The 27,950-nt window shown below is 34.7% G+C and overlaps 1 protein-coding gene across 2 annotated transcripts; it reads right to left on the bottom strand.

The window, feature by feature from the left end:
* Positions 1 to 784: 784 nt before the first annotated feature.
* On the bottom strand, positions 785 to 27,950 carry NMD3 (NMD3 ribosome export adaptor). Of its 2 annotated transcripts, XM_004755681.3 has the most exons (16): positions 27,796 to 27,950; positions 27,176 to 27,232; positions 26,114 to 26,248; positions 23,371 to 23,467; positions 20,023 to 20,103; positions 19,296 to 19,424; positions 18,923 to 19,013; positions 13,055 to 13,133; positions 12,292 to 12,388; positions 10,203 to 10,320; positions 8,971 to 9,116; positions 6,402 to 6,514; positions 5,522 to 5,594; positions 3,712 to 3,818; positions 2,626 to 2,696; positions 785 to 2,173 (listed from the first exon to the last, which is right to left on the bottom strand). In XM_004755681.3, the coding sequence occupies exons 2-16, from the start codon at positions 27,217 to 27,219 to the stop codon at positions 2,040 to 2,042; spliced, it is 1,515 nt and encodes a 504-aa protein (XP_004755738.1). In that variant the 5' UTR covers positions 27,220 to 27,232; positions 27,796 to 27,950; the 3' UTR covers positions 785 to 2,039. The 2 variants fall into 2 exon arrangements, with proteins under 2 accessions (XP_004755738.1, XP_044944537.1); XM_045088602.1 differs by lacking the exon at positions 27,796 to 27,950 and having other exon boundaries at positions 27,176 to 27,331.

Here is a 27,950-nt window from a genome sequence, read left to right as displayed (position 1 = left end):
ATTCTACTGTGGCAAGGATTAGCTTGATGCTGTTAAATATCTGAATTATACAAGTAACTCTCTCCCTAAACTGTTTGCTTGCTCATAAAATGACCTTCCTCTATAAAACACCTTCAAGTGAAGAACTGATTACAAAAAAAACCTAACTGATCATACCGGCTTAGAAACTACTCCTATTTATAAATTGGATTATAAATCAACTTCTTGAGAATTTGAATACCAGCCTTCCCAAACTGTATCAACTCTGGGACATCAACAAGGGTTATTTGGGCACCTGTAGCCTGGGAACTATACTCTAAAATGGCAGGTTTATCAAGGCTGTGTAACTCTGAGAACTCTTGGCTTATTAGTTTTTCTACTACTTACATTCCTTCACCTTGACACAGCCTTCTTTCAACCAACAGGATTCATTACTCATAAAGACAACATCAAAGAGTAAGACTAGATAGGGCGCACCTGGGTGGCTCAGTGGGTTAAAGCCTCTGCCCTCAGCTCAGGTCATGATCCCAGGGTCCTGGGATCAAGCCCTGCACTGGGCTCTCTGCTTGGCAGGGAGCCTGCCTCCCCCTCTCTCTCTGCCTGCCTCTCTGCCTACTTGTGATTTCTGTCAAATAAATAAATAAAATCTTTAAAAAAAAAAAAGTAAGACTAGATAAATTTAGTGGGAAATTATATTGCTCAGTGAGAAAATCATATGACAAGTACTTAAATAATTCCACCTAGGAATACTGCATAAGATACTGTCTTTTAATATGACAATACAATCACTTCAAAGACACACAAAAAAGGGGAGAATGTTTTTATTTTCACACTTTTTAAAGTCTTGACATAGAAGAGGTAAAAACAAACCACAAGTGAAAATTTTAACTAAAAAGGCAGACAGAACAGGAGCCACTATATAAAGTTCAGGACTTTATCCATACCTTCAGAATTGGGAAGTCTAATCTTAAAAAAAAAAAAAAATGCTCCATTTGGCACTTACTCAATTTCCTTATGTAGTGGTATATCTAAAGTTTATGAATTAGCTTTTAGTTCTGGTACACTTATTAAGTCTGATCTTGCTTATAGAAATAGGATCTTAAAACCTCATTCTCAAGACACTTTAAAACTCAAGTAAATGCTTTTCATTCAAGGATGTGGAAGGCATTCCTTTTTCAAGCCTGATTCATGGTTTTATAAAGCATAAAGATCATTTTTATCATTTCATCATCTATATGCTGGGTCCTAATATTCTTTTTGATGGTGATATATTCAATGACAGAAACTTATATAAAGAAAATTCCTTCTTAATTTGTAAACCAAAATTTCAAAAGTAAAAATGCTTTAAGGGATAGGAAGACATTCTTATGACACAAGCAAGCTACTGCTCTAAGCCACTGGCATGAGCAAAAATCACAAAAGAACAAATTGTTTTTTAACCTTTAAATAGTCCATGTTTATTACAAATCCACAAATACTTTAAATATATTTTCTTCTGCAATAAAAATTAAAATAACCCCAAATTAAAAGCTTCTGAAGATGTTAATATTATGAATAGATTAACTTTCCCCCAATGTCCGGTAATAAACTGAACCCTACATAAAAATGACCTAAAGTGGATCAAAGTGCATAACAAGTTCATATTAATGATTCTTCATATGCTCTTTTACTAAAGCAATCAAAGCAAAATGAATGTAAAAACTTGTTTTATACTTGAAGATTAAGGTAACCTCCAAGACATCATAACTTTTGAGATTTTAAATCCAGCGCTACAGTATGCAAAAATACTAGTCTCCTAAAAAAGGCAAACTTGAAAAATTCCACACATAAAATGGCCTGAATATCATTAATAATTACATTCTCCATAATCTTTTATCCAAAAACTTTGAAGCTATCTCTTTCAGTGTTTTGAATGAGCAATCAAAATAGTCCTGTTGTATTCAAATTTTAAATCTAAATTTCTCCTTTCTTAACACGGAAGCATAGACTGAATAGACAATAAGAGTTATTTCGTCCAACATCCTGAGCGTAGAGATATGAAAATCATCTACAGCACAATCTCATTGTGTCATCATCGATTCACCTTCTTCACCAGTAGCATCTTGGGAAATGTGGAGGTCTTCAAGCATCTCAGCCAGACTAATTCGAGGGGCTCCTTCATCATCTGTGTCACTTTCCACAGGAATGGTTGAATCTTTAAAAAAAAAAAAAAAAAAAAAAAAAAAAAAAAAAGCAAGGATTTCAAATCAATACAAATATGGAAATATGCAAAATGCCTGCCCCCATCATTATTACTACTATTTAACCACATTATATCTGCAGTTCTTGTATCATATCTAGAGCAGGTATTTATAGTCACTAAATGAACTACATAAATATATGAATAAATATCCATTAGTATAGGAATCAGGAACCTGAGGTATCACGGTAGGATACAAATGATACCAAATGTGGCAAAACGGTATTTTAGTAATTCTTACTGTTCTGCCAGTATTTTTATTTTTTATAAATGTTTAGTAAGTTTTAAAAACAAAAGAAGTCATTTATGGAATGAAAGTTTAAGATACGGAAATACTTACACTGGGGTAATATATCTACACAAAAGCAAAAGATACAATTTAAATCAAACACCCCTAAAACACTAACCTCTATAAATGTTTACATTTTTTCTAATTGCCTCATCTTCTTCAAGATCTTCAAGGAAATCTTGGTATTGCCTACAGAAGGATAAAGGATAAAGAAATATTTAAGTATTTCATGTGCTATGGTGAGTGCTGTGAAGTGTGTAAGCCTGATGATTCACAGACCTATACCCCTGAGACCAAAAAAAAAAAAAAAAAAGGAAATATTTAAATATTTCATCTTTACCAATGAGTATAATGTTTTTCTTCATTTTCAGCACTATAAGAGAAATGTGTTCCAAGTATTAAAATCTTTAAAAATAATATCTGAAGTCAAATATGGATGTTAATTAAATACTCTGGTAAGTTAAAAAAATATTTTCTTTCAAAGTTATATGATTAAAAAAATACACACTTGGATATAAGGTGATATTGAATATGAAACAGTTAAGAAAACGTCCTCCTACTTTACCATCCCACCACAAAGTCTTATGACCAAGTTAAAAAAATACATACACTTTTAAGACTACAGATGAAATAAAATATGTACTTACAACATCCAATTAATTTAACATTATATATTTATAAATACTTATTTTAAATTACTTTATGAGATTGTACTTTGGAAATACTATTTTCCCACTCACATTTCATGATACAATTTTATTTAAACTCTTCATTTTTTTAGATATCAGTGTCTTCACCAGCATTAAGGCCACTTTTGAATCGCCCAATATACTTTTCTAGAAGACAACATCTTCATTTCTCCTTAAGTTGTTTGAAAAACAGCATATTTGATATTAATGGACTATTTTCTTTTTATCCCAAGTCACAGTTATTCACTTGCTATTTGTGATACCCACAGGTACTTATTTTAGTTTTTCAAATGCATTGTTCACAGTAACACTGCAATTCTCAGGCCAAAACCCAGGAAATAGTAATTAAATGTTAAATATCATTATATCCTCTTACACTGTTTCAAGTAACACAGTAAGAATACAAAACTAATACTGAATGCAACATTCATGAGATGATTACATATAAAAACTCTACAGACTTATTATAAGGATTTCCTTTGAGACAATACAGAAGATTTAAAGAAAAGTAGGACCTTTCATCATCTGTATCCATGTTTTCTCTATCTCTTGCAAGTTCTTTCAGTTTCCAGTTTCTGCGACGCTGACGTTTGGTACGGTCATAATTCTTCTTGATTAATACCTAAAAGTAACAGAAATATTTGCAAAGTTACAAAAAAATGGGAACAAAGTAAAGGGGCCTCAAAATCCAATAAGGTTAAAAACTGAAAGATTGTGAGAAAGCTAGAAAAGTCACCAGACTGATGACAGTAGGGATCAAGGAGCAGTGTCAAGAGAAGTTTCAATATTTTTTCCATGTACTTAGTATTTTATGAAAATGCATTCTGCCATTAGTTCCATAACTATTAAAATTTAATAACTGAAAATTTCCAGTGATTGAGAATTGCTGTTTTTTTACACCAAAAACTTCACATTTCACATTTTTTTTTTAAAGATTCTATTTATTTATTTGAGAGAGCAAGAGAAAGAATGTGAGTGTGCAAGCTCAAATGGGGGGAGGGGCAGAGGGCGAGGGAGAAGCAGACTCCCCACTCACTGCAGAGCCCGAATGAGGCAGAGTCTATGATAGTTAACACGACTTGCTGCACCTGTATTAACTCCTCTTTGGAAATAAGAACCCGTATAAATAGGGGCACCTGACTGGCTTAGTCAGTAGAACATGCGACTCTTCATCTCGGGGTTGTGAGTTCAAGCCCCACATTGGATGCAGAGATTACTTAATAAAAATCTTTAAAGAAAGAAGAGGAGGAAGAACAACAACAACAACAACAAACTGGGACTCCTGAGGCTCCTAGGGCTCAATCCCAGGACTGCAAAGGACTGGGACTGCAAAGGACCAGGGACTTCCCAGGACTCAACCATGGCCTGAGCCAAAGGCAGCCGCTTAACAGACTAAGCCACCAATGCACCCCTCTGGTGTCCTTCTTTATACCAAAGTTCAGTTCTCAGCTACCATTCACATAATCATCCTGAAATATTACCACAGGCAGACATTCCCCCTTTTATTACTACCAATAAACAATTATAGAACTACATATGTCTTTTACAAAAATATGTCCTAGGACAGTTTAAAAAATTGTGTAATAAATAATTTTATACAATACAAAATCTTGTATGACCATCTTGATCTCCTCTTATGACTGCTAAGACTTTATCTAAACTATGTTTCTATTTCCTAACTTACTAATTAATTAATAAAAGCACAACTGGGTGGTGAGAAGAGGAGTCCTTCTTATACCATGACTTCATTTTTGCCCACATCTAAAGAAATCAGTGAAGATTAAGCAAGCAAGAATTACAGACTTTCACAAGGTTCACTCTTGCTTATGATTCTAATAAACCCATGTTAGAATTTAACAGGCTTTTTTCAGAAGAAACATTCTTTCTCCAAAACTCAACACTGTAAAGATTATTTTCAACTGCAATTATAGTCAAACCTGAAAAATCTGAATAATGGTTTTAATTCTAAATGCTTTAACTGAACAATATATGAAATAAGCTGAGCCTAGGAGAATGAACCTAACATAAGTCCTAATGGTCATCATTTTTAGCTGCAAATTTATTTTTGCTCTACAGATGGTATCAAGCATTTTGACAGAGAATGGAAATTCAATTATAAGAGCAACAAAAAACTCAATAAATCTTGGATCTTCCCCACAAAGACACATGATGCTATATGAAGGCTTCTGCCTTTAAACCTTAACTGCAATTTCAAAAGAATCTCTAAATTGATTTGTTATTTTCATAAATGTGAACTTTCACATCTTACCCATAAGAGTTATTAAATCAGTCCTCTTTAACACAGGAAAAAATCTAAAGCCTTACCACATCTGGGACTCTATCTGAGTTCATTTTGTTGACATGCTCATCATTTAAGTTACAGTTGGCCAAATCAAACCTGAAATAAAAATAATTAAACACTTAATGACAAAAACATTTATTCTTTCCACATTACTTTTTATTTAATGTATGTTCACCTGAAAGCACATCTAATTATCTTTTCCCACATTAAAAGTTTTGCAGTTTACTATACAATGAACATGCCTCCACATGTCCTGGTGAAGATAACAACATACTTTTACCTCCAAGCTTCACATATTATCCATCACTGTCCATCTTATCATATATTTGTAGAGGAATCAAAACAGGCATATCAGTATAACATTAGAATTCAGTTAGACGGTTCCATTTAATTAAAACAAACAAACAAACAAACAAAAAACCAACGTTCCTCTCTAGTTAAAAAAAAAAAAAAAAAAATCCCCAAGAGCAAAAGTAATGCTTAAAGCATGCTGATAAGCCCTGTATTAAAACAGACTGTCTTGTGCCTATAAAGGAGCTTTACACTATGGCTTCCATATTTTAAAAGTGAAATATTTGACCAACAGCGTCTGCATAATAAAAAAAAAACTATCCACTCCCCAAAAAAGCTATAAATATGATCTATCCATACAACTTCAGGGTTCAATTAATCAAAATCTTGGATTAAATAATTCTTTACAATGATGGCGAAATAGAGTGACTAGGGTTTTTGTCCAATCTAGTTTAATTTAGCTATCAATAAAGTGAACTGTAAAGTTCCTAAGAACTCTTAAATTCTTATTAGAATACACATTTTTAGTACTATTTTTAGATATCTTGCTGGCTCCCAAAGAAAATTTGCAATGCTAACTGCCAGTTTAAAATACTGTAAAATAATACAAACCCCAATACCAGGTCTCCAGGATTTAGAAGATGTCCCAAATGAGTGCGACAAAAATACTGTTTATCTGTATTCATTTCAGAAGTTTTCTGTACCCAGACTTCCCCGAGGGTATGCTTGACAGGAAAGAAAATGCACTCTTCAATAACCCAAGCATGACTCAAAATGCACCTCACAGAAACTATATACAATGTTGATTTTGGTTTTCGAATTTTCATTTTAAAGACAGCAACTGTTTTATTTTTTCAGATCTCTGAAATACTGTCAAAATTAACTAATTACTGTATTTAGTACAAAAAAAGACTCAATAAGGAATACATAAATATCTTTATTAAGATTTAAGACTTTAGAAAACATTAATATCATCTAAATACCGACATATATAGAATTTTCAAAACTAATGTTTTCACAGGGTAACAGGCAATACAGACTGAGCAAAAAGAATAACTGAAAAGTCTTAACTCCAGAAAACATTTAACAACCCCTTGTTTTACACATAACATTAAAAAAACCCAAGGTTCAGACAAAGCAATCTAGCAACCCAGTGGCACTACTACCACTACTAGAGAAATTGGATGTCTACTATTTGAAGTATATTCCTTTTTGTGCTTAATATCTGTTGCAGAAACAACATCCCAAGTTTGAGTATTTTTTTTTTTAAAGTAGGCTCCACGCACAGCATGGAGGGCTTGAACACAGGGCTTGAACTCATGACCCTGAGATCAAAACCTGAGCTGAGATCAAGAGTTAGACACTTAACCAACTGAGCCACCCAGGTGCTCCCCAAGTTTGAAATTTTAAATTAGAAAACCATTAAAGTACCTTTCCAACACAGGATTTTACAAGCAATTGTACCTTCAGGCTGAATTAAATATAGCACTTGCCAATACTTTTTACTAACAAAGAGATGTAAGTAAAATGGGATCAAGAGCAAAATACTAAGAGTTAGAAAATAGGGTATTATGGAATCTCAAAGAGATGAAAGAATAGATAAAGGGAGAAACTGAAATATACGATAGTTCCCAGGTTTAGAAAAGAACTGGGGGAAAAAAAAAGTGAATTACCAGTTTCTTCAAAACTAAACATATCTCACCAAATGATACCACAAACATGCTCCTTGATACATACTTATCCAAAAGAGTTGAGAGCTTATCTCTCTACAAAACCTGAAAACACAAGGTGATTTATAGCAAGTTTATTCATTATCAAATAGGATTATCAGGTATGCATGTAGATTCATCAATTTTAACAAATGTAGCACTCTGATGGGCAGGTATTGATAAAGGGGTTGGCTGTGGCATGTGTGGAGGCAGATGGTATATAGGAAATCTCTTACCTCCTCTTAATTTTGCTATTAAATGAAAACTGCTCTAAAAAAGTACAAGTTGTTAAAAAAAAAATTTTTTTTAAAGGCACAGGAGCTCCCACTGACTCAATTTGAGACAATCTGAATGTCCCAAAGGAAAAAAAGGAAGACAAGCAAGCTAATAACAAAGGGGAAAAAAATCGTAACATTACAATGAAGGGATCTGAAGTGGAACAGCCAAATATTACTATCACTTGGCATATAAAAAGCAGAGAGACACTTCTGAAATGTTCTGGCCAAACATAACCTACGTATAATTAAGTCTTTTAGATCCACTTTTCATTTAAAAGAAATACAAGAAATTAAGAAAGATTTAAAAAAGCATCATGAGAAAACAATAAGAGATCCATAAGATTAATGGATTAATGCCCTAACTGCCTTAGAAAGTTGGTATCATCAAGGGAAGAAAAAAAAAAAAAAGGAGTGAAGGGGGCCATTATTACATACAAAATTTAAGAGGTATAACATTCACATTCAATATGGGCACCTGTGTAGTTTTGTCCTTAAATGTCTGCCTTTGGCCAAGGTCATGATCCCAGGGTCCTGGGATCCAGCCCTACATCACATTGGGGCTCCCTATTCAGCAGGAAGCTTGCTCATCCCTTTCCAACCCCCCCTGCTTGTGTTCCCTCTCTCTCAGTGCCTCTCTCGTCAAATAAATAAAATCTTTTAAAAAATGTGTGTGTGTGTGTGTATAAGTATGGTCCCCAACCAGATACTAGTTTGAATAAACCATAAAAGGCATTTGGGGACAAATGAGGAAATCTGAACGATAATACTTGGATTCTGTAGAAAAATGTTCTTATGTTTTAGAAATGCATACTGAAGTATTCAGTAATTAGTGCTAATATAACATATACTTAAATTCAAAATGTCTGAAAATTTTTAAAGTCAAAAAAGGTTTGCTTGTCATTTGGTCTTCCTATACAAAAGTAAAGCTAAGAAATGCTTTTTTACAATAAACATTTTTTAAAACATTTCTAACATTAAAGAGAAAAATGAATTTACCAGATAGTATTAAGTCTAATAAATGACCACGTGTTAAGTAACATACAAACATGGAATGCATTTGTAACCTAATGAAGTACTAGCTTTACGTGGAACCACATTTTGGAATTATTCACAAACTAAAAAACCTAAAAACACAAAAGAGGGACCAAAACAGTTAATTCGGGGAGGAACAAAGATGGACGGGATGGAACTTACCTTTTTTGATATCATTCCAGCACCTGCACTGCGTTTTAGATCTCGGACTATGCTGCATTCCATCACAATAAACTCCTCTAGCTGTTTGGGATGGCATAAACTATTGAAAGGGTGACTCCAAAAAGTGCTTCCATCAATATCTGCAACTAATTAGAACATGAATAAATGAAGTATTTCAAAAGCCATCAAATATATTAATTAGAAAAAAGTTGATATATATGAACTGAGAAGCATGAGGGCAAGAGACCACAGTGGCATTTCTCTAGAATCATCATTTATTCCTATAAATCAGCCCCAAATTTCTCATAGCAAAAGAAAACTTTCGGGTGTCAAGAATATAAGTAGTTACTATCATCAGAACCCCACAGAGCTAAGGGTTTTCAAAGTAAGATCAGGGTGCTTGGGTGGCTCAGTCAGTTAAGTGCCCAACTCTTGATCTCAACTTAGGTTTTGATCTCAGGGTAGTGAGTTCAAGTCCTACGTTTGGATTCAAAAAAAAGCCTACTTCAAAAAAATAACAAAAAGTAAATGAGATCAGATCCACTCAGTTATATAGTTGTTTCATGTGCTGGCACTTAAGAAACATTATCAGTCATCTCAGCTACTTAACAGGAAATAAAGTTCTACCTGACAGATACGCATCCCGAAACTGCAAAAAGACCTCTAACTTATGAATTCTGATTGACAAGGATACTAAATGACTTACTTAAAAAAAAAGTTTGATTTTTTACAACAGAAAAATTACAGGAAGTATATGAAAAAGATCAAGAAGCAGGAGGTACATCAATATGAAATCTTCTTTAAAAAAGTTTTATAAAGGGAATGTTAAAAATTATGTGTAATAATGATAAAACTAGTTAAAATTCATATTTAAACTAAATGTTTTACTGCATTATAAGTGAAATGTTCCGAACTTTACTAAACTTGTCAATGAACTTAAATAATTATTCACAAAAATTAAATGAGGTAAATAAGTCAATTCCAGTAAAAATAAGTGGACTAAAACTAGTACATTTTTTAAAAGTTCAGTCTTGTTTCTTCAAATAAAAAATACAGGTGTTACTCATCAAAAGCTTTAAAAATGCCAGTGTTTTGTAAGAATTAAACAGCAGTAAAAAATCTTAACTAGTTTTTCATAACAATATTACCAAGAATATTTGATAAAATTAGCAATATAAATTATTACAGCTTGCTGGACAAAACTGTCAAGGTAAATATTTTCTAAAACTTACCCTGCAGGGTATTTGGATCTATGAGATGGATGGCACTGGTTACTCGAATACACACACAAATCTGGTTCATATTTCCCAGGCTTTGTGCCAGTTTTGGAGGCAGACAAACAACATTATCCTAGGCATAAGAACTAACAATTAGAGTGAAGCTGGTCCTAAATAACTGTCTCCAATAAACACTCATCAATATAAACCTGACCCAAGTGTATGTCCCCAAACCAAAACATTACTGTAAATTCTATTAACAAAGGGCCTAAGGAAAAACAATCAAATCTTAAAGAAACAGAAAATAAGCTATTCCTTCTAAAGATGGGAATATCTGTCTTAATAAAAATGCTTTAAAGTATTTTTCCAGATCTTATTCAAAGTATTAAGTTTATTTCAACTTTACTGAAGTGTGAATGCTTACTGCTCTATAGTAATACAGCGTACATTCTAAACAAAGTATTATAAACATCAGAAGGAGAGTGATTTTCTAAATCCACCTGTGACTTCTTATAATTTCCACAAAAAATAAATTTCAGAGAAGCCACATGTTTCTCTTTTATGGCTACATGCATCAATACATAATCAAAAATTTAATGGCCAAAAAGCACATGTGTCCACATGTACACTGTTTTTAAACTGTATTAAAATATGAAAAAAATCTGAGTTGTATTTTAAGCTGTGTGTATTCACAATCACAGGCTCCTCCACTGCAGGGGCATCCTGTGCATCTCTTAAGAATACCTAGTCCAGCACTGTGTTTTTCATTTCTAAGTCTCAATGGATTAATGAAAATACTCTTACATTTTGCATTTATTCTGTTACTTACCTGAATCACTCAAAGCACTTAACCTATAGCCTAAAGTTGGCATCACACCTAGATTCACATTTCCCAGGCTTTGTACCAGGAAAATGTTTACTGTTTTAAACCAGGGGTCAGCAAAATACGACCCTCAAGTTAAATTTGGCCCAATACCATTTCTGTAAACAGTGAAATACCATTTCACTATTCATTTACCTATTATCTATGGCTACTTATATAAATAAACAGCAGAGCTGCCCACAATTTGTAAAATAGACTATATGGCCTGAAAGCAAAATCATTGACTATCTGGCCCTTTCCAGAAAAATTTTGCTGACATTGCTTTTTTTTTTTTTTTAAGTAGGCTCCATGCCCAATGTGGGGTTTGAACTCATGACCCTGAGATCAAGAGTCACATGTTCTCCTAATGAGCCAGCCAGGTGTCCCTGCTGACCGCTTTAAGCTATCATTTCATCCTGTTACTATACACTGCACCATGAATTTGTACAGTTATTTTTAAAGCTTTAGAGTCACAGACCTAGGCACATATTTTGGCTTCATTTTGTAGTTATGTAACGTTGGGCAAGTCATCTAAACGCCCCATGCTTCAATTTCACCATGTTCAAAATGATGAAATGCTTTACCCCGGTATAACAAGATGAAAAAGTGAAATATATTCAAGTACTTAGATACAAATTTATATGGAATGCTCATAATAAATTATGGTACTTATCATTATTAGTACATATTGACATGTAAGTTCCTGTATGGTAGAGACCTCTAAATAATAATCCTTAATATACTGCCTTCTATACAGTAATCCTCAGTAACTATTGCATTTTAATTCATTTATATTTTTGAAGCAGGATTTTACCTTAATACAATGAAATGAAATAAATGATAATCTACAATTTGTTAGATCATTTTAAATCACAAAAATGATTCTACAATTTCATTTACACACTACTGAAATTTATTTTAATGTCATTTCCTGTATTTAAACTTTTCATATGTCCACCAGAATCACAAATTTTAAAGAATATGAACATTAAAAAACTGCAACCAGGCCCTGAGTAAGTCTACCACAGTAAAAGGTATGCCAATTTATAATTTTAAGCATGTTATAATTTTAACATCTTTTTAATATGGCTGAATATGTCAGAAAGGAATCATTTAAGAGGGAAGTTATTCTAAATTTTTAACCAATCCCAGAAGGAAATCAGGAGCTAATAATTACATATAAGCCAATTAATTACTTGTACTCTTTTACAGACATGGATTAATTAAATGAAAAAAAAGTACCTTGCATATTGGAACAATTTCCACAGAAAAAGTGCTTTTGTAATTGTATGTGTTACTATGGATATCCTGAGAGATCAATCTCTGTGAGGCTTTGTTTCTGCCAAGAAAAAAAGTTTATAGTAATAAAAAGACAAAGGTTCCTTATTATAGTCTAGGGAGTATCAATTTTTATCACATCAAATGATCACTCCCCAAGGTCGGAAACAGCTTTCTGATGCCTGCTTTGAAAAAGCCGAATTTCAACCACTTACATTTCAAAGCCTTCACCAATCCAACTGCACCCTACCTCTTTTCAATTTTATTTATTTATTTATTGGCTCAGACCAATGTAGTCTATATATAGCATCCATTAAAAGCCACAATAATGTCCACCAAAAGTGTTCGTTCACACTAATCTCACCTTTCACTATAAAGTCTACCTTCGAAAATTTCCCATTTTAAGAGATCTCCTCTCTTCCATGAAGTCTCTCCCCAAAGCCCTCTACCCTCATCTTTTATCTTACTCAAATACATTCAGTCAAAGGTTTAGCACTATAGTATTTATCACAGGGTGATGTCTAGCTCACCAAAGAGATTCTTACATACTCTTTGGTTATAATTCCCTAAAAGTGGCTAATCTAACAGAAGCTTACTAATTACATAATTATTCCTACTACAATTCAAAATTTTTTTAACATAAGAGATGCCTAAGCCTGAAGAACAGATATGATCTACATTCATTCCCAGCTCCTTGGACTTAATTACATTGAGGTTCAGAACATACCTACAAGGAACTGTACACTGAAGAAATTCTACCATTTTCTGAGCATGCTGTTTTGAGGAATAGTAGAAATCCAGACCATCTTTAAAAAGAAAAAGAAAAGCCACATGAAAATAATTCTTCAAAATAAGGTTTTCCTCTACTAATGACTATCTCACAAAAGTGTAGTAAACAAATTATTAGAAAACACAAAAAATTTATCAATTAAGACAACAAAAACAAACAAATCAGACATAATAACAAAAGAAAACAAGATTCACAATTTTAATTTCAGACAAAATAAAACTCAAGGTCAAAGGAGGAAAGAAACGGGGCGCATGGGTGGTTCAGTCACATCCGACTCTTCATCTCAGCTCAGGTCTAGAACTTGGGGCTGTGGGTTCAAGCCCCACACTGGGCTTCATAATGGTCATGGAGCCTACTTACAGAAAGTGGAGGAAGGGAGAAAAAACTACACAGAAATGTATTTTATATAACAATCTCCCAAGATAAAAGGAATGCATCTAATAACATAGCACTGAGATGCAGAAAACAAAACTATTAAAAAAAAAAGAATTAATAAATGTTAACACATGCACAATCACTATGGGAGGTTACTATGAGACTATCAAAAACAAAATGACCAAGACGGTATTACACTAAGCAAAATAAGTTAATCAGAGAAAGACAATTATCATATGATTTCACTCATATATGGAATTTAAGAAACAAAACAGAGGCTCATGGGGAAGGGAGGGGAAAATAAAATACATTGAAATCAGAGAGGAAGACAAACCATAAGAGACTTTTACCTACAGGAAACAAACTGAGGGCTGCTAGAGGGGTGGGAGGTAACGGATGGGGTACCTGGATGATGGGCATTAAAGAGAGCACTTGATGTAATGAGCACTGGGTGTTATTTGCAACTGATGAATCACTGAACTCTACCACTGAAACTAATGATAATGATATATGTTAATTCATTGAATTTAAATAAAAAAGAAAACAAAAATAAAATAACCAAACTGACTAAAAATAGGAAGGATACACAGAATTTGAGTAACTTGTTGATTTAACTGAGATTATAGAACATGTTCCCAAGAAAATATATTATTTTTAAAAATCCATAGAACATTTATAAAATAATAAAAAGTTTTTCTTTAATTTTAATAAATTCTAAACAGTATGAATTACTAGACAGTATTATCTGATCATAATGCAGTAACATAAGAAATCAGCAACAAATGGATAATTAAAAACATACCTACCTACCCGCTGGGAAATGCTTATAGAAATACTCTTCCAAACAATTCAGCTAACTAGGAAACTAAATAACTCAGAATAGCCAAAACAATTCCCAAGATGAACAAAGTTGTTAGGAATTATACTTCCCAATTTCAAAACCTGGTAACTTTAGTCAAGACAGCATGGTACTAGCGTAACATAGATATACAGATCTATGGAACAAACGAGAATCCAGAAGTAAACTCTGACATTTACAGTCAACAGATCTTTGACAGAACATCCAAGAATTCACTGAGGTAAGAATAGACTTTTCATTGGGAAAACAGGATAGCCACATAGAAAAAGATGAATTTAGACACTCATCTCACATCATGCAAAAAAAAAAAGAAAGAAAAAAAACCCACAAAAAGGGTTAGATCTAAATTTAAGAGCTATAACTATAAAACATGTGAAGAAACACAGGAGAAAATCTTTGTGACACTGATTAACAGGAGTTCTTAGACATAACAACGAAAGCACAATGGATGAAAGAAAAAACTTTACACACTGGACTTCAAAATTTTAAACTTCTGCAATTCAAATGACATCACACTTCCTGACCTCAAAATACAAAGCTACCATAATCAAAACAGCTTGGTAATGACAAAAACACAGTCCTAATAAACAATGGAACAGATCAGAGAACCCAGAAACCAATCCACACATCTAGGGTCAACTGATCTCCAAGTACTAAAAATACACTCTTGGACAGTCTCTTCAACAAATGGTATTGGGAAAACTGGATATCCACATGCAAAAGAATGAAACTGGACCTTTGTTTTACACCATTCACAGGAATCAACTCAAAATGGATTAGAGTCCAATAAAAGACCTGAAACTATAAAAGCTCTAGAAGAAAACAGGGGGAAAAGCTTCACAGCACTGATCTTGGAAACGATTTCATGAATAGGACACTAAAAGCACAGGCAACAATGGGACTACATCAAACTCAAAAGTTTTTGCACAGCAAAAGTAACATCAACACAGTGAAAAGGAAGCCTACAAAAAGGAAAAAAATTATCTGTGAACCATATGTATCTGATAAGGAGTTAATCTCCAAAATATATTAGGAACTCCTACAACTCAACAAGAAAAAAAACTAATAACCTGATTAGTTAAAATTTTAAATTTTAAAAATGGGCAGAAGAACTATATAGACATCTCTCCAAATAAGACATATAAATGACCAGTAAGTATATGAAAAATGTTCAAGGTCAAAACTATCAGGCAAATGCAAATCAAAAACTACAATGAGGTATGACTTCATACTCATTAGGATGGCCATTATTTAAGCAACAACAACACAAAACAAGTACTGATGAGGATACAGGTAAACTGGTTCTTGTACACCAGTGGAAATGTGAAATAGCACAGCCACTATGAAAAACAGCATGGAAGTTCTTCAAAAAAATTAAAAAACAGAACTACCATACGTTCCATTAATCCCACTTCTAAGTATTTATCCAGAAGAACTGAAATCAGAATCTCAGAGATATTAGCACTCTCATGTATACTGCAGCACTGCACACAGTAGCCAAGATGATGGACATTTGGGTTGTTTCCACAAAAGAGGAATAGATAAAATGCGGTATATAACTACCACGGGATTTTATTCAGCTTTAAAAAGGGAGGAAATTGGGCGCCTGGGTGGCTCAGTGGGTTAAGCCACTGCCTTCGGCTCAGGTCATGATCTCAGGGTCCTGGGATCGAGTCCCACATCAGGCTCTCTGCTCAGCAGGGAGCCTGCTTCCTCCTCTCTCTGTCTGCCTGCCTCTCTGCCTACTTGTGATCTCTCTCTGTCAAATAAATAAATAAAATCTTTTAAAAAAATTAAAAAATAAAAAATAAAATAAAAAGGGAGGAAATTCTGCATTATGCAACATGAGTGACCTTTGAGGATCTTATACTGAGTGAAATAAGCCAGTCACAAAAGACCAATACTACATGACTCCACTTATACGAAATACCTAAAATACTCAAATTCACAGACTCAAAGAGTGGAATGATGGCTGCCAGGGGCTGAGAGAAGGGGGAAAGAGGGAATTACCAATTAATGAGCATAAAATTTCAGTTAAGCAAAATGAATAGGCTTTAGTGAGCTGCTGTACATTGTACTTAGAGTCAACAATAATATATTATACACTTAAAATTTTAAGAAGGAAGATCTCATGTTAAGTGTTCACATCACAAAAAAAAAAAAAAAAAACAACATTAAGACAAAGAAAACACAGGCTACGAGCTACAAGAAAATACCTGCAAATCATATACATGATGAGGAACTAGTATCCAGGAAATATATTTTTTTTAAACTCTTAAAATTTATTAAGACAAACAATCCAATTAAAAAATGGGCAAGAGATCTGAAAAGTTATGTCACCAAAAAAGATACAGGAATGGCTAATAACCTTATGAAAAGTTGATCAACATTAGTCATTAGGAAATGCAAATTAAAACCACAAAATGAGATACCACTTCATCACTCTCTAGAATGACTATGAACAAAAAGAGACAATAACGTTGGTGAGGACACATAGAAACTGGAACCCTCAAACACTGCTGACGGGAACGTAAAATTATACACCCACTGTAGAAACAGTCTGCCAATTTCTTAAAAATAAATATAAAAAAAGATGATAAACATAAATTTATCATGATTCAGCAAGTCTACACCTAGATATATACCCAAAATAATAAAACAACTGAGACACTTGTTGAAATAAAATATGCAATGTATAGTGGAAAAAGGTAGCTATAAATACCAGCTACAAAACCAACATGTACTCATGAAAATTTACAAACTTCAGTGTATTTAAATGTCTAATTCTTGATTTTGGCTCAGGTCACGATCTCAGTGTTGTGAGACTGAGCCCCTTGTCGAGCTCCACATTGGACATGGGAGTCTCAAGATTCTCCCTCTGCTCCCTCTCCCCCAAAGAGTACATATTATACTATATTGTGTTAAAGGACTACCTCTGGGATCTAAAACTGATAAAGTGTTGTAGACGTTTTTTATTCACATATGTGTGAACTTTTACTATTTTTACTATTACTATGATTTTAAAAAACAAGGTTACAAATAAACCACAAACAAAAAATTCATTAAATCAAACAAAGAACTAGTCAGGGCAAGGGGGTGGGGGAGGACAGATTAACTCCTCTTGATGAAAAAAGGGCTGATGAACTTGGCAGTATTTTTGGTTTTGAAAATGACTGCAAAAGTATGTCCCAAGATGTATCCAAGTCTTTTGCTACAAAAAAATTCTTTGAGTATATTTCTGCCATGATGATGAAAAAGAATAGTGGTTTGCTTTCTTAGCTAGAATATTTGGATCTACTTATCCCCGAAAGAGTTACTCAAAGGAGAGTTATGCAGAACAAAGATGTCTTTTTCCCTGGTGGCTAACCACAAGTTGCCAGGCACTATGTTAAATAGTACCTTACCCACAGTAAGTATTCACTGAATTGTGTTTCACCGATTTAGGGGCACCTGGGTGGCTCAGTCAGTTGGGCATCTGCCTTTGCCTCAGGTCATGATCTCAGGGTCCTGGGATGGAGTGCCATGGGATTCCCTGTTCAGAGGGGAATCTGCTTCTCCTTCTCCCTCTGCTCCTCCCTGTCCCCCTCCCCCACCCAGCTCATACTCCTCTCTCTGTCTCTCTATCCCTCTAATATGTTAGTAATTTTTTAAAAAAATAAATAAAGTAAATTGTGTTTCTCAGATCTGGACTATTAACCTTATGTCTACTGCTAAAACATTTAGGTCAGATACAAAGCTTAAAAGATTTTCTCCAGGTGACAGCACTACATACATCTCCCCTCATTTAAGGACCCAAGAGCACACTTCTGTACTTTCCCAAGACATACAAGAGATGAGTAACAGATCAGTTAGTAACAATGGAACCTCGAGCTTTAAAATGAGGAGTATGATATAAGAATTTGGTCATTCCTTCAAGAACAGCTATCTCTAGGTCTATAGAGACTAGGAAAACAAATGAATATAGATGTTCACCAGTAGCAAGCACCATTTAAAAATATTAACCTTTAAGAGTATGCTTAAGAATATTTATGTTTTCTACTATAAATCAGAGAAATATTCTAGACAGAACATACTCTAAGGAACCATTATGAAATCATGCAAAAAATTTTGAATTCCACCTTTAAGAAATCTAACTATATCACTTGTATATCAAAACCAAAAATATTACAAAAGAACTTACAGATCTCAAAACTAATTTTCTTCCAATCAGTAACTGATCTTTGCATACAACAAGTTTTCAATGAATTTTCCATCAGAGCACTTTACATTATATTAATGCAGTTACTGGTTTACTCATCTGGTAGCTACTTAGTATAAATTTAAATTAAAACATCAAAAAATCAAGAATTCAGTTCTTCATTACACTAGACACATTTCAAGTATTCCACTGCCATATACGGTTAGTGACTATCATATTGGACAGTGCAAATAAAGAACCAAGATTTTTTCTTCCTAAGAGAAGAAACTGTTCCTTTGTACAGTACTATTCTAGATATTATCAATAAAGATAAGACCTATGTTAGTTGAAATAACTCTGACATCAATTGAAATGCTTTTAAATTTTAACTCACCGTGAATCTCTTTGATACGAAGTGTATTCTGATGCATTCCATATTTCAAAATCAACTGTTCCAGATAGTAGAAAGTTTTTTTGTGCAAAGTCTAAATACGAATGCATTATTAGATTAATAGTGAAATGTAAAAAAAAAAAAAAAAGCATCTATATATCTAGCACACTGATTTTTAAAACAAAAATGATCTTTAAAGATTATCTAAAACATGATAGTGACCTATTTTTAAAAGTGATTGTTCCAGAAACCTAGCCTATCCCTGGTGCCTAAAGGATTTGAAAAGAAGGGAAAGGAGGAGGTTTTACTAAGTGCTCCTAACTGACAAAGATGAAATACAAGACGCAGGATTCAATCGTCATCTTTCTCTCAGTACCTTTTGCCGCACTTGAACCACAGCCTTCCAGAAATCCTTAGCTTCTACTCTGTGGCAATCTCCACACATCTGAGGCTGAACAACATAATCTACCACAAACACTTGCTGAAGGATAGCACCATTCATCACCTGATGGGAGTGGGGGAAAAAAAAAAAAAAAAAAATCAAACTCCTCCTTCTTGCCTTTTTGCTTAATAACAAGTATTTTTTCCTAAAAGAAAATAATGTTTAGTAACTTTAATATTTAAAGTTAATATTTAACATAAGTCTTTTTTCACAAATGCTTTGAGGACATCCACAATAAATCAATTAAACATCATAAAAATAATCCTATTTTGAGAAAAAAACAAGTTTAATTTGTACGATTAAATTAACATTTCACATTTATCTTTAAAGTGGTTTAAAGTCTTTGAAGAATTTAAATATCTATATACATGTGTATGTATTAAAAAAAAAGACAAAATCTAAGAAACACTGTCTTAGCTCGTGCTTTTATCTCAATCTTTTTCCTAATAAAAATAACCTTAGCCACTAATCAAGAGCAAGAGCTGCTCTTACTAATGACCTGATCATCTGGCAGATGACCCCTGTCCCCCAAAACCCAGAAAGCTTAAAATTAAGAGTATAATCTTCTCCTTTTAAGCTATTCAAACATAACTTGCCAATATATCCCCTCATTTTTACTACCTATACTTCAGAAATGCTGAGAAAACTGTATTCAGCTCACCTCTTTCTGAATAGTCAGTTTAACTTTAAGTCTCTTAGAATGGGGCTCAGTCCAAACAAAACCTGCATCTACAAGTCGGACCTTCAAAAGGACACAAATAAAAAGAAACGTAAGTTTCTACCTGAGAAAAAAGATAAAAGAACAACTCATTAACAAACAGATTTCCTAAGATGTTTAAAGAATCTGTGAGTAGCATCACTACTCAACATCACCAGTTAAAAAAAAAAAAAAATCATCAGAGGTATGGCAACAAAAAGCAGTAAAAGGACCATCTAAGGACTACATTAATGCAACTGGTATAATTCAAGCAAAAATTAAAGTATTTGCAGAGAAAAAATCTTTTTCCCTAAATAATGTTTTTTAAAATGGAAATTATACTTTTTAGAAGAAAGCAAAGATCTGATGACTCATCATCTACTAGAAATTTCATTAGCAAAGTTTCTACTTGGATTATTCTAACTATATTAAGTACACAGCTGAATCCACAGTGTAACTCACTGCTTTATCAGCAGAGGCCAAAAAACTCTGCTACATGTGAGGAACTCAATGTAGCTCAATATGGCTAAAATAGGTGTTTTGAGGAAGAGGGAAGAGGAACAAAATGGAGGTTGTTTCAATAATTTAGGCAGGAATTGTAGGTGATCTGAACTGAGAGGTATTGGAAATAAAAGAAGCAGAAAGACCCAAGAGTTATTTAGGAAATGAGATCTACAGGACTGAATGACATCTGGGTATGTGAAGGAGGAAAAAAAAACAGATTCTAGAATGAGGCTCAAGTATCCAGTTTGGGTATCTAGGTAATAACTACTTTTCTGAAATAAATAAAGGACAGATTTGATGGAGAGAAGATGCTGCATTTGGTTTCAGACACCTGAATTTAAGAGGATCTATCTATGATATACCTATACAAAGCTGTTCAGTGGATATTAAGATACACATTTGGTTTAGAGTTCTATGGAGAAACCAGAAATGTAAATAACAGATTTCCTTCCTTAGATCCAAACTGTCCACTTCTCACCACCTTCACTACTGACCCAAATATCACCATTACTCATGATTTCTACAATCACTTCCTAAAGGTCCCTCACTCCTACTTCCCTCATATGTATTCTAAACACAGCAGCAAGGGATCCTGATAAATGATAAATCATTCATCTTACTACTCTACCCCTATACCCATTACACTCAAAGCAAAAACCTAACCTTCTCTGACTTTCCATGACTGCTGTTTTCATCCCCCACTAGTGTTCCCCTTCCCACTTTATGCTAACTATATAGCTATGCTCCTGCCTCTAGCCAAACACATTTTCTACCCATAATTCCCTTCTGCAGACTTCTGCACAGCTCCCTCCCATACTGCCTTTAATGTTTACTCAAATATCACCTTATTAGTGAGGCCTTACCCAGTCTGTTTCACTTATTTATTTTGTTTGAGTATAGTGGACATAAAATGCTAACCACTCCATTTTAAAATGCAACTCTTCCCCTATGCAGTTTTTAATCCCCTTCCTGGTTTTTCCTTCCACAGAATTTAGACCCTTTTAACAAATGAATAATACACCTACTCCACACCCTCCCCTCCAACAAGAATAAAAGTTACCTAAGACAGACATTTTTGTCTCTGCCATTCACTGCTATATCCCCAACACCAAAAGCACACTGACAGGGCTGACACTTAATCAATGCTGCCGAATGAACTAATGAGTTATTAAGACTTATCAGTCATTTGACAAAAGCATGAAAGCCAGAACTACGAAAGTGAGACAAAATCACAGAAAAAATTGAGTCCAGAGACAAATTAGGGAACAGAAGGAAATTTTTTACAAACCTACTATCATAACCTTCAGAAAAATTCAACGGAATACAATGCTGTTGGAAGCAATGTAAATTGGTATAGCCACTGTGGAAAACAGTATAGAGGCTCCTCAAAAAGTTAGAAATAGAAATACCATATGATCCAAAAATACCATTACTAGATATTTAACCACAGAAAACAAAAACACTAACTTGAAAAGATATATGCACCTGTATGTTCACTGCAGCATGATTCATCATAACCAAGATATGGAAGCAACCTAAACGTTAATTGATAGATGCATGGATAAATAAGATATGGTATATATAGAAAACGAAATATTATATAGCCATAAAAAGATGAGAGCTTGCCATTTGCAACAACACAGGTGGACATAGAGGATATTAAGCTAAGTGAAGTAAGTCAGATTGAGAAATACCGTATGATACCAGTCATACATGGAATCTAAAAATCAAATGAATAAATAGACAGATTAAGAACTATAAATATAGAGAACAAACTGATGACTGCCAGAGGGAAGGGGGCTGTGGGGATAAGCAAAAGGGGTAAAGGGAATAGGAAATACAGCTTCCAGTTATGAAATGAAAAAGTCACAGGGATAAAAGGTACAGCACAGGTTAATATAGTCAATGATAATGTAATAGCATTGCATGGTAAAAGATGGTAGCTATACTCGTACATACAGCATAACCTATAAAGATGTGAAATCACTATGCTGTATGCCTGAAACTAATATTCTGTCAACTATATCCAAAAATTAAAAAAAAAATTAAAAAAGAAAAAGATTTTTTAAAGAAAGAACAGAATGCATCAAAAACATTAAGACTATGGTAAAAACTCTGGAACACAAAAATATCACTGCTGGAACCAAAACAAAATCAATACAGAGACCAGAATATAAAGTAAAGCACCAAGAACACAGAAAAAAAGACAAAAAGATGAAAAACAAACAATATAAGGGGGAAAAGATAGTTTTAAGCCAGTAGGGACAACACAGTCTAACAGAAATTCCAGGGAGGAAAAAAAAAAAGAAATGGAGGAAAAAATCCCAAAGAACTATTACATGAAATTTTCAGAGCTTAGAAGAGAATCTGGACTTTCAAACCAAGAGTCCATTTGAGTTAAAAACATAGCTGATATAAGAAGTCATAAAGTTTAACACAGACAACTGAAACTATTATGCAGAAAGATAAACTGGGCTTAAGGTCTGGTTTTTTTGGAGACATTAATGCACTGATTTTAAGTAATAGGCACAAATATTTTCTTTCTAGAGCAACACTGAAAATAAAAAGAAACTAAATACCATAGCCTTAATACTATAGCCTTCTAAATTATGTTTAGCAATGGCTTTATGTATTTTTTCAGAAAAAAATTTATTGCACATAGAGGTTCTCAATAAATAATGAAAAAAATGATTCTACATTAAATCTTTTAAAGCAAAATGATTTTCTTTCCATAAAAATACATGTAACTTTAAAACATAGAAACAAAAACACATACCTATAAAAACCGATTTTAACAGACTGACCTACCTTACTCAGAGGGGCTTTGATTTTTTTCAAACACAATGCAAGAAGTTCCCTGGATTCTAATGCACACTGTATCCAAGTTCCAGGTGGCTGGAAATACCTGAGGGGGAAAGAAAATACTGAAACCCAGCATCTCTCAGGAAAAACAAAAAATTTCAATGTGACTCTGCAGATGTAACACTGATTATTAATCAGACATAGTAATTCCCAAGACTGGTTTGAAGCATTTCAAATAAATTTAATAGTTTCAGAAAACTTTCAATTAGATCAGTAGCTTCAGTTTAAAAAGTGAAATCCCAAGTATATTTGAAAAAGCTTATTTGATATTAAAGAGGTCATATTATTTCAAACACCAGTAAAGAATTCCAGGGAGGTATAACAAAATTCCTAAGAGTTTCTTAAAGCTATACCTTGAAAAACAGGTAAGAAGTTACCTGAAAATAGCTTTAAAATGGTTATAATAAACCAAATGGTTGAGAACTGACTTCTCACACACAGAAAAGGTAAAATTAGTACCTCATACTATGTATCAACAGTAGTTCAGACTATTCATCTATTTAAAGTCCTTTCTCAAATTTTACATTGCAAAACATGTTTTTAAATCTTACATAAAACCTAATTAAATTAAAATTTCAATCCCTGGGCATATGCCTTAAGATTTTTTAAGCCAGCCTACTCAAGATTTAGGACAGTACTGGGGTGCCTGAGTGGCTTAGTCAGTTAAGCGCTGTCTTCAGGTCAGGTCATGATCCCAGGACCATGCCCCACATGGGGCTCCCTGCTCAGCAGGAACCTTGCTTCTCCCTCTCCTACCACCACTCCCCCTGCTTGAGCTTTCTCTCTCCCTGTCAAATAAATAAAATCTTTACTTTTTTAAAAATTTATTTATTTGACAAGAGAAAGAGGGAGTGAGCACAAGGGGCCAGGCAGAGGAAGAACAGACGCCCTACTGAGCAGGGAGCCAGACACAGGGTGCAATCCCCAAATTCTAGAATTATGTCCCGAGCCAAAGGCAGCTGCTTAACCAACTGAGCCACCCAGGTGCCCTAAATAAAATCTCTTTATAAATAAATAAATAAATAAGACTTAGGACAGTGCACATAGTAAGTGCTCAATAAATGTTAAATACATAACACTTCTAAATATGTTATAGAAGTACTTGTTTTCACTATGTTTGTTAAGTGAATGTTCTGATTTTCACTTTTATTTACTTAAGATTTTATTTTTAAGTAATCTCTACACCCAATGTGGGGCTTGAACCTATAACCCCAAGATACAGTCACAAGCCTCTACCTACTGAACCAGCTAGGCTCCTGATTTTCACTTGTAAAGGTTCATTCAAAAACCTTATACAGGTTCCTTTATTATAAGCATGCTTTTAGAGTTAGAAAGGGCTTCATCTATCTAATAAAGCCCTTTCATTCTGATGAGATTAAGTTTTAGAGAAGTTAACTGGCAGAGTTTCAAAAAGCTAGTCTGTGAGAAATCCAAGACAAACTAGGTCTCCAGATTATTTGTCCAGTGCTTTTTTCACTCTACCATGCTTTTAAGAATAGCAAATATCTGTAACTGATTAAGTCTTATACTTGCCAAACTTGCAAACTGTAATCTCCCTGAAACAGTACAGGAAAGTTTCATGTGTTTGTATATATGTACATTTTATTTTATTTTTTATTTATTTATTTTTTTAAGATTTTATTTACTTGACAGGCAGAGATCACAAGTAGGCAGAGAGGCAGGCAGAGAGAGAGGAGGAAGCCGGCTCGCAGAGAGCCAGATACGGGGTTTGATTCCAGGACCCCGGGATCATGACCTCTGACCAAAGGCAGAGGCTTTAACCCACTGAGCCACACAGGCGCCCCTATATGTACATTTTAAATATTTTTCTGGAAAGACAGTGTTCAAATTCCCAAAGGGTTTCATGAACCACTCCCCACCCCATAAAGTTAAGAACCACTAGAGTCCTAACCCACTTAGGAAATTACAGGCAATTAACTTTATGTGGGCAGTATCATTAGGGAGTTTTGTTACCAACAGCTAACTACAATCACTTTGTTACAATGGCATTTTAATAGATTTTTTTAATAAAAATTTTTATTTATTTATTTGAGAGAGAGAGCATGCGCATCCACGTACAAGAGCATGAGCTGGGGGGCGGGAGTGCAGGGGGCTAGGGAGAAGCAGGCTTCCTCACGAGCAGGTAGCCCAATGCAGGAACTTAATCCCAGGACCTAGGAATCATGACCTAAGCAGAAGGCAGATGCTTAACAGACTGACCCACCCAGGTGCTCTGGCATTTTAATAGATTTTTAAAACACCTTGCTAACTGACTTTAAACATTCAAACTTAAGAGGCTTTTTATCATACATAGCTTCTGGTGAAAAAAAAAAAATCCTCATGATAATAACAATATTATGTCCTTAGTAACTAAATCTGCTTTCACTTACCCTTACAAACACCAACTTCTATCTATTAACTGTATAAACCAAACCTATTAAACCCTTATAAGAAAAAGCAAATTCAAACAGCTTTACATTAACTTTACCAGATTAAAAGGGCAAACTAGAAAAGTAAACTACAAAATTGCAAAACCTAAAATCTTTGGCGACACCAACATAAATAACAATTTTATCTCAATTACATATGCTTTATTCTACGTACCTTGGATGTCATCTCAGCATATCCCAGTGGCTTTCCCACATATAAATCTCAACTTTAAGTAGAATAAAATAGTGCTGCACTGTACCTTTGACATTGCTTGCAGAAAGATACAGAGACCTGTTTCGGAATGCCTTGGCTGATGTCAACTTTACTTCGTAAACAGGCCACGCAAATATTGGCAGGATTTGGACTAATCGGGACACCACATTCACAGCACAAGCTTCAATAAAGCATAAATTTTTCAAGTTAAGTTTCATAAATGCACTGGTTATCAAAGAGACAACAAAAGCCTTCAAGTTAGGCTATAGCATCTCTGCTTTAAAAACGTAAGAAAACAAAACAATACAAAATCCTGGCAAAGTAATCTTCAAAGATGCTATACATAAAGTGTCACCTTGGAATACTAAGGCAAAAAAAAAACAAGCATGGCTAGAACTCCAAAAATCCTTTAAGTACGGGGATGTCCAAAGGGCTGAGACAGTCTAACGGATTTCTAATAGTGATTATCAGGCAGCTTCAGAGTACAAAGACTTTTTTTTTAAGATGCCCGTAGAGGATTGCCAAAATGCAAACATTTAACCAGAGCAGAAAATTTTTCAAAGGATGGAAAACATACCATGCCTCGTGATTCAGTATAATGGACTGATGGCATCATTCTATGTGTACTGGGGACAGGAAATGTTTAGCAATCACTGATGTGTCCCAAAAATATGTTCTATAATTTATGGATGTTCAATAAGGTAGCTAGGCAGCAGGCACATGTGGCTACTCAGAATCGGAAACGTGACTAGTATGAATACAGAACTTAACATTTAATTTTATTTCATGCTAATGTCTTTAAATCTACATAGCCACGTATGCCTAATGGTTTTCACAAGGACAGAGCCAATCAAGAACATACATGGAACTCTAGAACACTCTTGAAGGATTTTTTAACACTCTTGAAGTATTTACTACAACTTTCCAACTAAAAATGAGTCTGACTGTCTCAGGAAATAAAGCTTTCCACTTCTCCCACTGAAGAAAAAGAATTCCCTCCGAAAACAACAAAAAAACAAAACAAGCTTTCCTCACAGGCATTACGTTTCAAAGAGTCACTTTAATATCTTTAAACTGAAGGGGAACGTGGGAAAGGGATACGACTCACATGTGTCCAGGGGTGCGGTCGGTGGATTCTGCCATATATTCCATTTTTCTGTATGCCCTGATTTTAAGAGAATGAATTGTGGGACTTAAGTCATTTGTCCACATTCAGCTCCATACAAATCTTCCTTCTCCTCTGAGTAAGGAAGGCAGCCAAGCCTCGTAAAGAGGTTAACAAGCCAATTCCACGTGGTCACTCCAAAAAGTTAACTTCCTTTAATAACAGAACCCAGGGAATTCTGGAATTTCCCACACGTAAGACCCTCGGGCCATTAAACTCGGCCGCTGACCGAAAGCATCACTTCGGCGCCAACTCCTACGGGCCCAAGCGGGGGTCTTGAAAGGGCCGGGGCCGCCACCCTCACCCTCACGCCGGCAGCGACCGGGCCTCGGACCCGTGCTGCAGAAATCGCTGTTGGCGTCACGGTGCCGCGGGCCACCCCGACCCCCGCGGGCCACCCCGACCCCCGCACCCAGCCGGTGGGACCTCACGCGGACTCCCGGGCCACGGCGCACACGCGGTACGCACGCGGCGGGAGGCCTGCCGGAGCAAAGGGAATCCGCCCCACTCTCTCCTCAGACACCCCCGCGCGACAGCAGGCCGGAGCGCGGCCCAGAACATACCTAGCTAGTCTGGAACAGACCCAGATTTGCGGCAAAACTGCGACACGACAGCCCCCCACAGCCCCCTCAGGGCTGACCACAGCCGGCTCCAATACAGCGAGGGTCTCGCGAGAGAAGAGCTCGAAATCCCGCGGGCCGAGAGCTGGGAGTTAAAG

The sequence above is a fragment of the Mustela putorius genome, unplaced genomic scaffold (assembly GCF_011764305.1).
Source record: "Mustela putorius furo isolate JIRA1106 unplaced genomic scaffold, ASM1176430v1.1 tig00003834_pilon_pilon_pilon, whole genome shotgun sequence".
Lineage (NCBI taxonomy): Eukaryota > Metazoa > Chordata > Mammalia > Carnivora > Mustelidae > Mustela > Mustela putorius.
This window is presented reverse-complemented; position numbering and strand designations above follow the sequence as displayed.

Bases quoted from the DNA above. Each gene is read 5' to 3' on its own strand.
- NMD3 (XM_045088602.1), bottom strand. From the start codon at position 27,279: ATGTGGACAAATGACTTAAGTCCCACAATTCATTCTCTTAAAATCAGG. The intron at 12,389-13,054 runs GTATGTTCTGAA...TTTTCTTGGCAG, and splicing joins CAGTGTACAGTTCCTTGTAG to AAACAAAGCCTCACAGAGAT. The intron at 6,515-8,970 runs GTAAGTTCCATC...TTTCCTGTCAAG, and splicing joins CTGGAATGATATCAAAAAAG to CATACCCTCGGGGAAGTCTG.